Source organism: Gambusia affinis, linkage group LG18, assembly GCF_019740435.1.
Source record: "Gambusia affinis linkage group LG18, SWU_Gaff_1.0, whole genome shotgun sequence".
In the NCBI taxonomy this organism is placed as follows: Eukaryota; Metazoa; Chordata; class Actinopteri; order Cyprinodontiformes; family Poeciliidae; genus Gambusia; species Gambusia affinis.
The window spans coordinates 7,859,890-7,875,693 of NC_057885.1; the positions used below are offsets into that span (position 1 = coordinate 7,859,890).

The window sequence follows — 15,804 nt, forward strand, 5'->3', positions numbered from 1 at the left end:
AGGCGCCATTTTGCTTCCCCCACCGTGAAAAGGGCAGCAAAAAAAGTGAGCCGCTTAATGATGCTCTTTACATTCCCCTAAGTTCACATTCAGGAGAGAGTCTGCAGTCTTTAGAATAGCAGAACAAAAATATTCAAATTTGATACCAAAGTCAAACTTTCACATTTTTAAAAGATTTTAAAAGTTTGTCCAGGAAAAAAAAAATTACACAACAACAAATTCTACCTAGAAATACCCAGAAAAATATTCACATGCTTTGAATTTTTTACCTTTGGACATGTTCAGCCACAAAGGCGATAAAATGTACCCTGGAGGAGCTGCAGAGATCCACAGCTCAAGTGGGAGACACATTCCTTACATCTTCATCAACCTGGTAGAACCCAGTTCTGTGCTTTGCTTTGGTCAGAGGGTCTGGACTAAGGATGCACCGATCTGCTTTTTTCCACTTCCAATACTGAGACCTGGGCATGACGTATGATGCCAGTTCGATGAAGCTTACCGTTGTAAATAACTCAAGGGGAACAGAGGAATAAAACGTATTATAACGACCTCTTGCTCCAACTTTAATTGCTCTATATTAGGAAGCGTGGTGAACCAATAGCTTCGATGACGTTGCTAAAACTATGGACAGAAAATCAACAACAATCCTCCTTCTGTTCGCTGACTGGCCCGTTTAAAATTCAACTGGAGAAATTGAGCTCAATGGGAGAAATCCCAGACAGAGCACTGAAAGGAGATGAGAATCAAGTAGAATTGCTTCATATGGCAATTCTGCTTTATGGGTCTTTATGGAAGGGAAGCAAAAGAAAGCCAGTGTTGACAAAAGAATCGCCTCAAGTCGTGTACTGTAGAAGAAAACCACAAACTGGTTAACAAAAATTGAACTTTGTGGCCAACATGGGAAACACTATGAATGGTAGAAGCATCATGTCTTCATCCCTTCAGCAGGGCCTGGGAAACTGAATTGATCGTCTGAACGAAAATGAATGTAACACCTTTCAGAGTTTTGTTTCTAAATAATTTTGAAAATCCTGTACAGTTTTCCTTTAAAGTTAACAATTATGCACCACTTGGTGTTGGTTTACCGCATTAAAAACCCAAATAAAATACATTAAAGTGTGTAAGATGACACAACATGAGACAGATCAAAGGAAACGGAACCTGTCGAATACGAGTCTTGCTTTATAATCACAGAAGGGATTATAAAGTCAAATGTGTGTGAGTGCTGTCAGAGGTCCACTGGACTGTTTTCACTGATAATTTGAATGGGTGCCTGATGACGAACGTTTTTTTTTGCGTCCGCGGAATGAATCATTAGGCTCTCAAACTCGACTTTGGGGGGGGGATGAATTTCCACTGTTGGATTAACATAACCATATAAAACACAAACCCGTGAAGGTAAATCGGTTTCCATTCTTTATAGATTACCTCTGGAAAAAGAAAAACGGAAATCAAATGATGCAAATCAGCCCCACCCTTGGCAGCCTGCTGCACAATGCTTTGATTTAACGCACTGAATGTTCCCAGGCAAGTCATGTGTAGGTAGAACCAGTTCAAAACTAAAACACAGCTCATTAGAAGTCAGTGAATTTGATAGCAACAGAAAAAAAAACAAACACAAGAAGATAATGGCTTCTTGTGTTTGTTTGTTGTTTTTTTAAAAATGTGTTACACTTAAAAGAAAACCAAAAATCACCAGAGATGACTTAATAATGTTGAAAGCTGTGGCTTCATTTTCCAAATCCTGAAAGGCCTGCCAAGGGTTTGTTCACAAAAACAAGTTTTCACAATAAATACTGGCATCTATCAAAAAATTGTATTGTTTTACAACTTTTTTTCCACGCCACATTTTAGATATTGTTTTTTTAAACAAACAAAAACAATCGTAAACAATAAACATTATTTGTCTGGTGTTGACATGGGCGAATTAAAGAACAAGCTGTGATGTAGTGACTAAAAGATCAAGTGGACAAATCCTTGTGAAAGCAGTGTTAGTTTTCAAACTTGTTACTTTTCTAGCTTTTCGTGAAGCTAGCTGCGCTACGTGCCAGCTCTGCCTTGTATGTAGATGGGAAAATAGGGATAAAAAGAGATTTTGTTTCAGTTTGTTTCTTTTATCTTGAAACACAGAGTATCTTATAAATCCCTGATTCAAAAATGTAATAATTTGATCACAATTTTACCTACATTTTATTAAATAAGGGTGGACAGATGGATCAAACAGGGAATCTAGACTTCAAAACTCATGCTACCACAAGATTTCCATCAGATTTCACTTGGACTTGAGCTGATTTAGAAAGAAAAGTGGTCAGAAACGTCCATTCTCCATGTGGGAAAATGTGGTTTATGTGCATTTCTTCAGATTTCTATCCAATTTCACTTTTTTATCTCAAACTAGGGTTCTTGGCGACCATACTTTTGGAAATCACTACACAAATTCAGAAATATATGTCATGGAAAAGTTTTTTTGTTTCTTTGTTTTGCCAGAGCAAGTGAGTGTTGTGTAAAAATTTGGGAGTTTGAACACAAAATGAGCCCATTTGGATTCTCCCGTTAGCGTTTCGTTCTCACTTGGTGAGTATTTGCAATTGATTTTAAGACGATGGCATGAAAGGAGTCATTAGATAATCGGCTTCCATTATATCGGCGATGAGGCTGAAAAGGATGTTTCAGAACAATCTTGGTTTGTGTGGTTACACACGAGTCCAAACAAAGTCTCTTTGTGGTTCAGTAGAAGAACCCTTTAAGCCTCTTTTAAGTCTCCAAGGACCAGCTCCTCTCCGCCCCTCGACTGTTTGCCAGCTTTAATTGTTTCAGCTCAAACAGGAGAAGGGAGGCGGTCTGCTGCGATAGTTTCACACAGCGACGCAGTGGGAGGGAGGGCCATCAGCGTCTCTTAACAAAACGAAAAAGAAGAAATAAATCAATGGATTTCTTCCTACCGACACAAACATGCAAATGCGTCTTTTATTGATTCTGTGTAATCTACCAGGTTAAGCTCCAAACGGTTAGGCTACACATGTAATTTCTTTTTCTTTTCAGTAATTATAAAATATAATGCAATTGTATTCCCCATTTGTATTAAAAACCAGAATTTCATTTTGAGACAATAAGCTGAAATTTTATTCAAACGAGTCCATGTGCTATTAAAAGAATATAAAATTTGATGTCAAGTCCACTTTATATAGAAATGTAAAAGCTTAAATAAATTGGGGCAATTAAGAAAAAAATTCTCTTAATCATTTTTAGTTTAATATAACTGCTAAAGACAGTTAAGTCAACTTAATTGAAGTTGTAGCAACAGTGTTTTGAACGTCACCGTTAAATTTGGTACAACTGAGTCAAAGCAACAGGAAAAACTTAAGTTGAATCAGCAATTTACCTTCTGGCGGTTTATAACCTTCAGGCAAACGTGCAATTTTTCCACATCAAATGTCGAATATGAGGTATGCTGACCTATAGAAATGGTCCAGACGGCGGCGATCTTCATCATGGCTTTGGTTCTGGAGTTGAAGCGGCTGTGCTCAATGGGGTTGCGGATGGCGACGTATCGGTCCAGGGAGATGGCGCACAGGTGCATGATGGAGGCGGTGGAGAACAGCACGTCCAGGTAGATCCAGATTGGGCAAAGGGCGCTGGGTAGAGGCCAGGCGTAGTCTGGAAGAACAGCAACAGGTAGGGGAGGGGGAATCATTATGTACTCCCAACTGATGAGATATTCTGATTTCCCTGCAAACCCAACGCACTAGATGCTGCCGACTTTGAGCTTGAGAGGCTCAAAGTACCTTCAATATTTAAAGTTAATTACAGTGGGGGGAAAAAAAATCTAAATAAAGATTTTATGCACTAAATGTTCACGACGCAACGACAAACAGGACACAAGTCATTCCCTGAAAAAGAAAAACGTTCAACATATGCACAGCTCAGTGTGTCTTCTGCATCTGTTTTATCGTAAGGAAGCTATATACATAAAATTAAATCATCATCAACACTGAAAGCACACAAAAAGCAGCACAAGACACTTGATTAATGAATACACAGCAAAAGCAAAAAGTCTTATCAAGTAATTTTAGTCTAGTTTAAATATCTTATTACACTTGAAATAAGACAAACTCACTTTTCAGCAAGAAGTAGCAGCTTGTTTTATGGCAATAATTCTTGAATTTTGACCAAATATGCTAGTTCCATTGATATATATATATATATATATATATATATATATATATATATATATATATATATTTGTTAATTTTTTTGTTAAAAAAAGAATTTTAACAATTCTTTTTTTATGAGGGAAAATATTGTTATGCCGATACTGGAATACCGATCAACAAATTTGATGTGTATTAATGATTTTAACGTCGGCAATATAAAGTTAAGTGCTTGTTTTGCGATTGGTGAATTGGTATGTACACCTATCAGAATAAGCAATAAATCTATTAACTGCATGACAAATTAAAACAGGTTGCAATAATTTCCATTTTCATTATTTATTGCTTTTTTCTATTTTTCTACCAAAAAACGGGTTGATAAAAGTTTTCAGCCTGGGTGCTTTGGTCTCAACTAACCCCTTTTTTTTTTTTTGACGAACAGTTTTGTTTGCAGAAACTTTAGAATTAATTTTATTTGTGTCGTTTACATATTTTGATATTTAAAATGTCTTCTAGTTCTTTAAATTCATTAGAATTAAAAGTTTCCTTTAAAGTCTTTGAGAATTATGTCCTTCTCACAATATTGCTTTAAAATGGTCTCAAAACAACAATATCATCGTTTATCGCAATAACTTCTGGGACAATTTATCACCCAGAAAAGTGTGTTATTGTGACCGACCAAACTGCATGACGCTTGTAAGATGAAATGCACTTTCAAACGCCTTGCTGCTGAAATGTGCTAATCAACTAACTTGACTTGAACGTGTATTTCTGTTTTAAGGGGTAATTAAACGCCGACGGGTTTCCTCAAGTATGTGCAAAGCTTCTTGGCCATTATCGGCATCTTGTTAGCTTTCCAAGAGGCAGCAGTTTTGTAAGATGATTGGCCATGCCCGTTTAATCCATGCATCTAAATATCTCTATAAGGCAGTGAGATTAGGGATGGGTTGGTAAACAACTCCTCTACATTCCCCGCTACAGGCGAGTTTTCTTTACCCCATTCCTTGTGAGGAACGCCAAAAGTCAGAGTTCCAGGATGTGATCCACAAACTAATTTGGGTGCGAGGTCATTTCTCTGCAGGGTGAGCAGACCGGGTCACAGAGAATGAAACTCCTTCTTCAGGATTGTACAAGAGCCCTGAACCACGGGGCCACTGGCAAAACAAACAAAATAACTGAAGTACAGTAAGTGAGGAAAAACAAAAAACAATGTGCCCGTCACCTGAGACCAACTGAGAGAGAATTAAATCATTCCCTTTCCAATTTGAGGCAAATTAATTAGCTCAACAGGCATGCTGACAGGTGAACTAGCTTGGTATTAGTTTTTACACCTGTAGGAAAAATGAAAAGCCGCAAACGTTGAAGGTAAAAAGGTGGTTAAAAGTCACCTAAAATGAACCGTATCTGATTAAATTTCTCCAAGCGTGAATGTTCCATTAAACTCCCCCATAATCACCGTCACAGCTTCAGTCGAGCATATTGCATTTGTCGTTTTTAGTACTCTGGCTCGTGTTGTATCTGTCACCACACTCCTCCCCATCCCGACCCCCACCCTGCCCTTAATCATGTCTCAAATTAATATCAGTGTCTCCACGTTGCATGTGGCTTTAATATATCGTTAACATTCATCCTCGTGACTCAAATTTCAATCCTCTCTGATCAGATACTCATACAAACTCGAGTCAACTCGAGTGGATTTACGTAAGCGACAGAATCTGTTCACCTTGATTCTTTTTTAGAAAATCTGAAGAGTCTGCCTCTCTGTGTCCTTCCAGCTGCTTCGACAAAACATTCCTCCCTTTGGAGAGAACAAAACATGCAGCCAAACATGCACATGGACTTTTGGATTTTTGCTTAAATTTCAGTTCTGATCTCAGGGACAAACGAAATGTGATGCGTTCGCAATGATTCATCATACGCTCGTATTCTGAGTGGGTGGCAGCTTGCGTAAGTTTCTAGAGGTCAAAGACATGTTGGAGGCACTGAGGGACACACACACCAAAACACAGGAGGTGTGGAGCAGCTGGCTCAATCTAAATTTGGACTTTTTCACATTTTGTAAACCTCACCAGGGTTTCTCCCAGTTTATTATAAGCCTGGCGGGCCACCAGGCTTTACTTGCTCCCCCGCCAGGCTAAGCTCTAAGTTTTTTGTATGTTTGCCTTGTTTAAGACTTTACAGTTGGTGTTTATGTATTGTTAATAATGTCTTGCAATAACCCACAATTACCTATTGATATTTTCTCAAAAACGTGACGACTGCCCTGGCGCCCCGACCACCAGGCTCAGCAAGTTTTCTGGGGGAAACCCTGCTCACAATTAGTTTCATTTTTTTAAAGAGCATAATTGCAAAGTAAATGTGATAGGATAGATATTTTTCAAAGTATGCCAGGAATAGAAACTTAAAGTGTGGCTTAATTTGCGTTCGGCCCCCTTGAGTCAAAGTTTTGTGGGAACATTTTTTGCTGGAATTTTCAGGGTGTGCGGCAACCAACTTTTAAACTTTCAGAAACTAAAAGTTTTGCTCATAATTATTTACACAACAACTCAGGCTCAATCGGATTGAATGGTGACCATCTGTAAACATTGATTTGGACAGGACTTTGACTGGTCTATTATAAAAAAACAAGGCTTTCCTTGATTGATTTAACAATTCTTTAGTTTGTTCCACATTGGATATAGTTTAATAATTGAACCCCCCTGTAAGACAATTAGTTTACTTGTGTTTACTTTTCCAGCTCCATTTTGTTGCTTGTTGCGACCGCAGCGTGAGTCTCCGCACAGAACATGTGCCAAGGTCTTTCTTTTCCTCTTCGCTAACACTAATGGTATCCATAATGCTATTTGCATTGAGATTTATGACTGTGATCTCCTTCAACTTGCTCTTTGCTTGGAGCCAAAAAGAAAGAAATAAGATTTATATTTTCTAGTTTGAGAGTTTCTAAATAATTCCAGGCGTTGCTCCTTGCAGATGGCTGTGGTTATGACGGGTGTTACGTTTACTCAGATATCATTTCAGGTTAAAGCTGCAGTATATATAAAAAATATGTTTTTTTAAGATGTTTATTAAAATGGTCACTATGTCGTGACAGTATAGTTTAAGATAAATAGACTGTGAAGAAGTGAAGCTCCTTCAACTCCAACTTGCCTACCATGCGCTAATGCAGCGTACACAAGGTTGATTGACAGCGCTAAGACCCTCCTCCTGTCTCTGACTGGTTGTTTTGACCAGGAGTGCTGCATTTTTACAGATGACACTGGGAGGATGTGCAGAAGTTTGATCTTTTCACAGGTTATGCGTCTCATATTATACCGTCTCAAGATGATGACAGGTTGAACAAGTATGGAAAAAGCCCCACATTTTTGTGAAAGTGCTGTTTTAATTATATGTGGGGCTGCACTATCAGGCATTATTTATCACATTTGCCAATTACAAGAAAGTATGGGGTTAAAATCTCAGCCAGGTTCAATGCTGAGTGGAGTTTACCCGTTACCTACTGGCGTGTGGAAGGATATTGTCTGGGTATTTTGGCTTACGCCCGCAGTCCAAGGACACACATATTAGGTTAATTGGAGATTTTATGTTTCCCTTCAGCATAGTAGTCTTGTGATTGGTGGGGAACACAGTGACATTTACCCTGTCTCCTGCCTGTTAACTGCTGGAAATGGGCAACAGCCTCTGTGCAAGCCTGCAACATTAATTCAGTTTAGTGAATAGATGGATGGATATTATCATTGTTTTTGGCATCACATTTTATGGGTCGAATCCAAAATGCACCCACAGCAGTTCTGTTGTGTTTTTGCCCCAGCAAACTAGTTCATGAGGTTGAAAATTAATACAGGTTTACTGCTTAAAATCAACGACTGACGTTGCTGTTTTGACACTGGCTTTTGCATAGTTATGTCAGAGAAATGCAATGCAACAAAAATGCTAAAGAAAAATCAATCAATTACAGCTAATTATGTACCATGACTAAAAGGCAAGGAAAAATGGTGACGATCTCTGACTTTTATACAGAAGGAAGCAGTTGTAAGGATTGTATAAAACCGGTGAGGTCACCTCTGATGAAAATAATCCGGCCTGTCATTTTGTCATTCGTCTTCTTATTCAAGGATGGTTAACCTTTCCTGCGTAAGAATGAACATACATCACACGGGACAAATCTAATATTCACAATTTGATTAAAGGGTTCTGAACTACAAGGTGTCTCCTGTGAAGGTAAATAAGACGGAGTCATGTGCTGTACCTACAGGGTTTGTTCAGGGAGAAAGTGACTTAGAGACACCAAGTGCTTTTAGCAACCACAATATTTTTTTTTAAATACTGTATATTTTAAGCCTAATGTTTGTCCTGTTCCAAGAATTTTGGGGTAGGTCTCTACTGACTTTGCACATATCTGTCTAGAGACAGATATTTTTTAATATTTCCTTCTGTGAAATAGCTCAAACCAGGACAGATTGCATGAAGAGCATCTATAAACAAAATCCCAAGTTTTACCAAAACGCAATCTGATTCGAACACTAAACCATTCAGTTGTAGCTCAGGTTGTACGTTAGCAGTTGATGTCCTGGTGGAGTTTAAGTGCTTTTTCATGAGGTTATAGAAAAAAAGAATGGCACAAAAAACAGGACATATTTAATTGTTCAACATATTAAGTGACCAAAAGAGTCACTTAAAGAACAGATGAAAACTGTGATCCTATCTGGATTTGGCTGAAGCTAAAGGTCCAAAACCTTCACTTTGAATTTATTGTTAGAGTAAAACTGATTGTAAAAGTGACATTTTTCCAATGGACCATTTAGTTACGATTTCTGTGGCACCACACATCATCATAAGGAACTTATTCAGGACAGTTTCTTCAGTCAAAGGTGAAGTTGAGCAACTAAGACTGGAAATTCCTACGGTTTATATTTTTTTCCAATATAAAACATCAAGCAAAAATGTGTCAAGAAAAAAAAAAATCACAAATCCCAGATATGAAAAAAATGAAAGTTATCAAAAATCATAGGCATCTGTGAAAGAGTTTAATTGTGTCAGTATACTTGTAAAATGATCTAATGTCATATCTAATGACATTGTACCTAATGTTATATCTCCCACTTCCAGTTGCCTCTTTCTTACTCCTTGAAAAAACCATTAATTAGCTATGCACACTTGGCAGCATCCTCCACTAATGCTTTTCTTTTCTTTGACCTGGCTTTTCCAGCACCATCTGGTCTTTTCCCATCCATCTTTTAGTCACTTGTCAGCAGCTTCGTCGACTTCTCTACTTTGCCTTGACATTTGATAGATATGCCGTCATGGACTCAACCCACCATCAGGTTTTCAGGGGTCAAATGGTAGCTCTCAAACAGTTGGTGCTGTCTCTTAAAGGGATCAGATGAGAGAAAACAGCACATTTAAGTGCTATTTTACTGTTATTATTATTCCGCGACTGTCAGTGAAGCAGCCCACTGGGAATTGTCCCAACTCTCCCGATTACAGTAACTTATTAGAATTACTTTCAAGGTTTGATGATAGATGATTGTTTGCTCCGTAAGACGTTCAAAGATATTATTTCACAAACCAAAGCTGCTTTAAACTGCGCTGCTACTTTCTTCATGTTCCTTGCTAATGAGTGGACTTCCTGAGGCCACCGATTGCACTGGATTTTATTTAGGCTCATCAAGGTAAAGTGCTAGTAAATTACTAGATTACTGGTAAAAAATAAAAACATAAATAAGTAAAACCATGTAATACATTCTTTTGACTTCACAATCATGCAAGTCTTTGTGTTTGTCACACCAACTTCAAATAAAAGTACATGGAAGTGTTTGCTTCTAACATGGAGAAGTGTGGAAGAATTCACTGGATTTGAATACTTTTATAAGGCCCTATAAAAAAAATCTACAGTCACAGGAAAAATGTTTTAGTATGTCTTACTGATAAATGTTACTTGTTTGGACTCCCTGCAGCAAGATAAGCATCCAGTGATAAACTGGAATGCACCATGAAGGTCACTCGGTTTTTTTGTTGTTGTTTGGTTTGTTTTTTGTTTCCACTATGTTGCCTCAACTAAATCTAATATTTTATTTTCTTTGGGTCTTATTTTATCTATCATCGTTTCTGACGATAGGCTTGCTGGTCTCTCTTTCTGGTTCGAAAACAATCATTGTGCGTCAAAGAATGGCAAAAACAAAAGACTGCAGCTATTAGCTTCCGGTGTAACGAAAAGACCGTTTCCATTGCGCATATGAATGAAAATGTAGGTATATTTTATGTCCGGCTCACACAGCTGCTGAGCAGGTCAAACCTGACGAGTCTGTGTGGTTCAGACTTGACTTACGGACCAACAGCAGAACTTTTAAATTCTTTGACACGCAGGGAAGATGTGCGGGGATTTAGGAACCAGTGAGTTATGATCAGCTTCCTTGGTGTTGGTTTGGACTCAGGCTTCAGCATTTCAGATTTATTTTCAGAAACCAAGTAGATGTTGATGTACTCTACCTTACCACAAAGAAAAGCATGCACCAGTGTTCACTGCATCCCACCTTGACAGGAAACATCTGTGATCTTTAGCCCCGTTGAATCTTGCAAAGCGCCATTACCAATTCTTGCAATTTTGAGACAAAGAACACAAAATTCTGACTAATCTGCATTAAGCTTGAGAAAATTCACACCTATTACGCTCTTGAATTTATGTGCAAACTGAGTCATGCGTCGACTCTGAGATAAAAAAGGTTTTGTCGCCACAACACGTACGATAAGAGACGATAGAAATCTTGTTCATACACTGTGGAGTTCTTCTATACATGAGAGATAAAATAAAAAGGACTGCATTACGATCTGCAATGTGCTTTATTGTGATTGCTATCATTATAATCATTATTGCTACCACAGTCAGAACAATTCACTGTCAGTTCAATGATGTCAGAGACGTGTGTGTGTGTGTGTGTGTGTGTGTGTGTGTGTGTGTGTGTGAGGAGTGTGTGAATGTCGGCTCTATCTTTCAGTCAGCCTCATTGATCAATGTAGTCAACTAGCAGCCTGATGGATAACACTCAAAGTAAAGATCTGAGCTCCATTCAAGCGTGTGTGCGTGTGTGTGTTTGGTGCGGGCGTCTCTGCAAAGACCAATAGCTCTTTTTCGTGATATGCATAGAAATGAATCGAGAGCGGGACTGATTACCCATCTCTGTCTGTAATGGAGTCTGTTTGTGGAGCAGAAAGACAGACCTGTCGGTGTTTATTTTCTGGATTTTTTTTGTTGTTGTTGTCGCCGCCCTCCCCCCTCACCACCGTGTGTCTGTTTGTGTGACACACTGATTACCACTGTGAGCAATCAGTAGCTGCAGTTTGAACTGACAAAACAAACCCAGTGTGAGGGAGCTGGGGTGTCTGTTGACCATACGCGGCCCATTAAGCAGCAATCAACCCTCGCTGACCTGCTTAGTATTCCTGAGGGACGGCCGACAGCCAAGGAGGGATGGCTGGATATTGAAGTTTGGACAAATTGAGTTCTGGATACAAAAGAGCTGGAGAGCAAACTGAAAAAAAAAATAAAATAAAATGCAAAGGTGAGAATGCTTATATGTGTGGATCTACATTCTACTGGCTTTAAATGACTGAACTATTTCAGCCTATTTAAATGTGCAATTCAGCAATCTGATGGCAAATTTAAAAGAACTGCTAAAGACAGCTTTGTAGTTTAGGGTTTAGATTGGGGCTAGGAAAAAATCAGACTAATTAACTTTAATTATGCACCCAAACTCGAAGTAAACCCAACATATTATTTTAATCAAGATTTTACTGCTTTCCTTTTTTAAACCACCATTTAAAAGAAAGCAGCGTAACAATTTTTAGCTTCTGTTTAATGTCTTCCAGCTCCATTTTGTCGATAGTTGTAACCTCAGAGCGAGTCAGGTGCAAATCTTCTGGGATGTGTGATCGATAGGAGCAGAGCGGCATGCAATGCACTGCGCTTGTTTCAGTCTGATTACCATCTGCACCCTACTAACATTATTTCCTCAACAGGTTAAATGTCTACTCCTCTATTTACACTATGACCAGTAGACTAACACAACTTTACATCATACATTCTTGTTTGGTTTTCTTTGTGCTTTGTATATTTTAGGTTTATTAAGAGCTTGAGCCAAACCCGACAATCAAGCAAAAATAATTCTGGTCCAAATTTCAGGCTAGGTTAGACTTGGGCCATAAATCTAAATTCTACCATAATCTGTTACCTGTACTGTGAGCATCAACATAAAGAATAACACTTTATGGATCTGACCACTGCACTAAGCTCAACATGTTAGAACTGGGGAAAAAAAGTTAAAAGTTTCCACATTTCATTCCAGCCTCAGGTGTTTGTGCATTTACTTTGAATGTTCTCTCTCTATGTGTGTGTGTGGGTGCTCCGGCTTCCTCTCAAGGTTCAAATGACCGTAAAATCAATTGGTCTCTCTCAGTTCCACCTGGGTGTGTATTGTTTGTATTGTTTGTCCCGTTTGCCTCCATGGTAGCCTGGGTGAATTGTCAGCGGTGTACCCTGCCTCTCGCCTGGTGACTGCTGGAGACAGCGACCCTGCTGCAGGATTGTAATCAGGTTACAAGCTGAGATTCAAAAGGCCAAAAAAGAAAAAGAAAAAAAAAAAAAGAGGTACACGGTCAAACACACTGTTCAGCTTGTTATAATATCAGTTTGAGCTCCAGAGAGCGAACCATCCTATAACAAATGTTTGCAGCAGCAGCAGCCTTCATGGCGTAGTGCCAGATTTTACCCCAGTGGCTGTGGAAGAGATTACTTTGGAAAAGTGACAAAATGTAATATTTTTTGCCAGCAGACTCTAGCCTCAAAGATTTGCTCATTGGTTCGAATTTTCTCCTTTCTAACTCTGTAAAAAAAAAAAAAAAAAAAAAAAAAAGACACGATGAGTAAAAAATGTGGCTTTCACCATAGTCTACATTGTTGTCTCACCGAGTGGAATAAGAATCACTCCATGGTAAGTGAAGTGATCATAATGACAGCTGTTAGCCAACCGCAGCCAGAACAGAAAAATAAAGAAGCACTTGGAGCGGTTTTCTCTGAAAAACACACATTAGCAGATCAAGTCATCAAATCACGTCTGTTCCAGCGATCAATAGCAGAAAATAACAAGAATATGCAACTTTGTCCAAATTGTGTGAAGTTGAAATTTTAAAAGTGCTTTTTTTTAAACTACTTGTATGTATTTTGGAAAAACAACATTTCTACCCAAAAGTGAGGATTTAAAAGGCAACACTACGATCTGATCTAGTCTTTCTTTAAACAACGTGAACTCCTCCAGTAAGTTCAAGTAATATGTAACTTTATCTCCAACTACAACACAGATTTTTATTTTTCTAAAAAAAAAATAAATAAATAAAAAAGAAAAAAGTAATACATACTTGTATTATCCATACCACGCTGATGTAAATACAATTTGTGCAAAATACAATAAATTATTTGAAGGCATGCGAGTACAAAATGACTCAGAAGTTATAGGTCAGACATTAGAATTCATAAAACGCAGACATAGTAATAAGTACATAAATATATGTTGGAATTAAATAGTTCAGTTGTAAAAATGCTATACATGTCAAATATGACTTAAACGAAACTTGACCTTGTAAATTGAAATTGGGCCTCTATCATCTTAAAACTCCTGTTCTGTCTGAAACTCCACCTTCAGGAAGTCATCACAACACGGCTTGTTTTGTTTGTATTTGCTTCTAATTCCCTGTAAAGCACTTTGTATTGCTTTGTTGCTGAAAATGTGCCATTTAAATAAAATTACCTTTACCTCCTCTATTAATCCTTTAGCAATGTTTTTACCAGTGGTGTACTGCTGCGTGGTTCCACCAGGTGTTTGCTAGTTGCTGCTGATTAGTCTGAAGTTACTAAGTGGGGGGAGTTGTGTGGGAAGGTATATTTACGAGGAGCAAGCTCTGCTTGGAAACTGCAGCTCAGAGGAGGAGCTTTGTGCTTGAAGGCGGAGCTTGGTCCCACTAAGCGTTTTGCATAGTTGAACAGTTGAGATTAAAAGATTCCTGAAACATGCATGAAAGAGTCAAATTAACACTCCAGGTATGTTTTGATGAAGGAATAACATCATAACGTGATGTAAATCTTAGAAAAAATAAATTTTACATAATACTGCCCTGTTAGTAGGTACACCGGCAGATCCAGTTGCCTTCATTGATCTGAAAGTACCAAAGAGCGTTACAGAAGGTCTCAGGCTATTTGCTGACGTGATATCAGCCACAGACAACAGACAGACACATAAACATTAATAACTCAAAAGGCAGCGATGTCAGCAATAACGATTACTATCGAGGCGAAAGCGGCAAAAGGTTGACACGTGTTTGTGTACGACACTGAGAAAAGGTTTCCTCACATGTTGTCAGCTCAGGGATCACTGCTGTGATGGTGACATGTAAGGGCACACTTCCTGGAGGTGTTAGACTAGAGACCTGGCCGATGTTGCAGCAGCAAAGAAATCCACTCTGTTCTCAACATCAGAAAAACACAACACTAAAATTATATTACAGTAAAAAGGGGTGCTCGTGCATAATGCTGGCCCAGACACCGTGAGAGCAAGAACATTAGCGGATGACTGGGATGATATCGCAGTTACCAAGCTGGCGTTCTCTGAAAGTCAAGTCGCTAGCTAAATAACAGTGTGCTGCGTCTCATGAAACAATAATCATTGAAATAATTACACGGAAAAAATATTTTGAAGTGATCACAGCACACATGTCGGGGTGTGCTGGCAAGCAGCTGGTGAGTGGGTGTGTGCTCCAGAGTTGTGGTAGAAATCCGCTGCGAAGATCATTTAAATATTGGCTCAGAGTGAGAGGCATGAATCCGTCTTCATTAAAGTAGTTCTCCGCAAAGAAACAAATCTTTTAGAGAAGGATGAGATCATCCATTTTCTTTCCCAACCGAGGTCTTCACTTGTGAAATATGTTTGATTGTGGCGTAATTAGAATTATCTGGATCTAAGTCCCTATTTGGTAGAGCAATTTCCATGTCTCCGTATCGCCTGAAATGGATTTCCATACTGAAAAACATCCAGTCATACATACTGGTACTAAATGTCAGTATTAATTCAATAATACAATTTTTATAAGACATGAATCTAAAAATGTGTGTCCATACATTTAGTTTCATGTTTTCACACTAGTGGAAGGTAGACACCAGTGGACCTTGATATTGGGAATACACTATGGAGAATATACCTGATGGCTACTCCAAGGGCAACCCAGACCAAATCAAAGTCTTATGATACTGAAATTACTCTAATCCCACCAACAAGACAGTGTGAACTATTATCTTGTTTGTGTTGAGTTTTTAAAAACAGAAGTCCATGAATATTAAAGCAGGAAATAGAGGCCTACTGTGTTTACATCTGGAAATTTTGTGCATGTGTGCAATGTTGGAGGGCAAAAGGCAAAATTTTTCCAGCCGTAGGGGCAGGGGAACTCCTTTGACAAGATGAAACCTGGAGATGTAAGAATTAGTGAAAACCCGCAGGACATCTCAATACCACACTTAGATTTTATACAACATATATATAAATGAATAAATGATGTAAAGAAGCTGTTCAATAAAGTTTTGAATCACATGCCAAGTTCATCAATGTCCCTAGAG

At 38.5% G+C, this 15,804-nt stretch overlaps 1 protein-coding gene across 3 annotated transcripts in view; it reads right to left on the reverse strand.

Annotated features, from left to right (window-relative positions):
* htr2cl1 (5-hydroxytryptamine (serotonin) receptor 2C, G protein-coupled-like 1) overlaps nucleotides 1–15,804 on the reverse strand; it is a 322,666-nt gene that overhangs the window by 14,920 nt on the left and 291,942 nt on the right. For 2 of the 3 annotated variants that reach the window (XM_044096999.1, XM_044097000.1), the window contains one exon: nucleotides 3,457–3,657. In XM_044096999.1, coding sequence (XP_043952934.1) covers nucleotides 3,457–3,657 — 201 coding nt within the window. Of the gene's footprint in view, nucleotides 1–3,456; nucleotides 3,658–5,147; nucleotides 5,236–15,804 lie in introns of those variants that run through there. The other variant, XM_044097001.1, reaches the window with a different exon arrangement.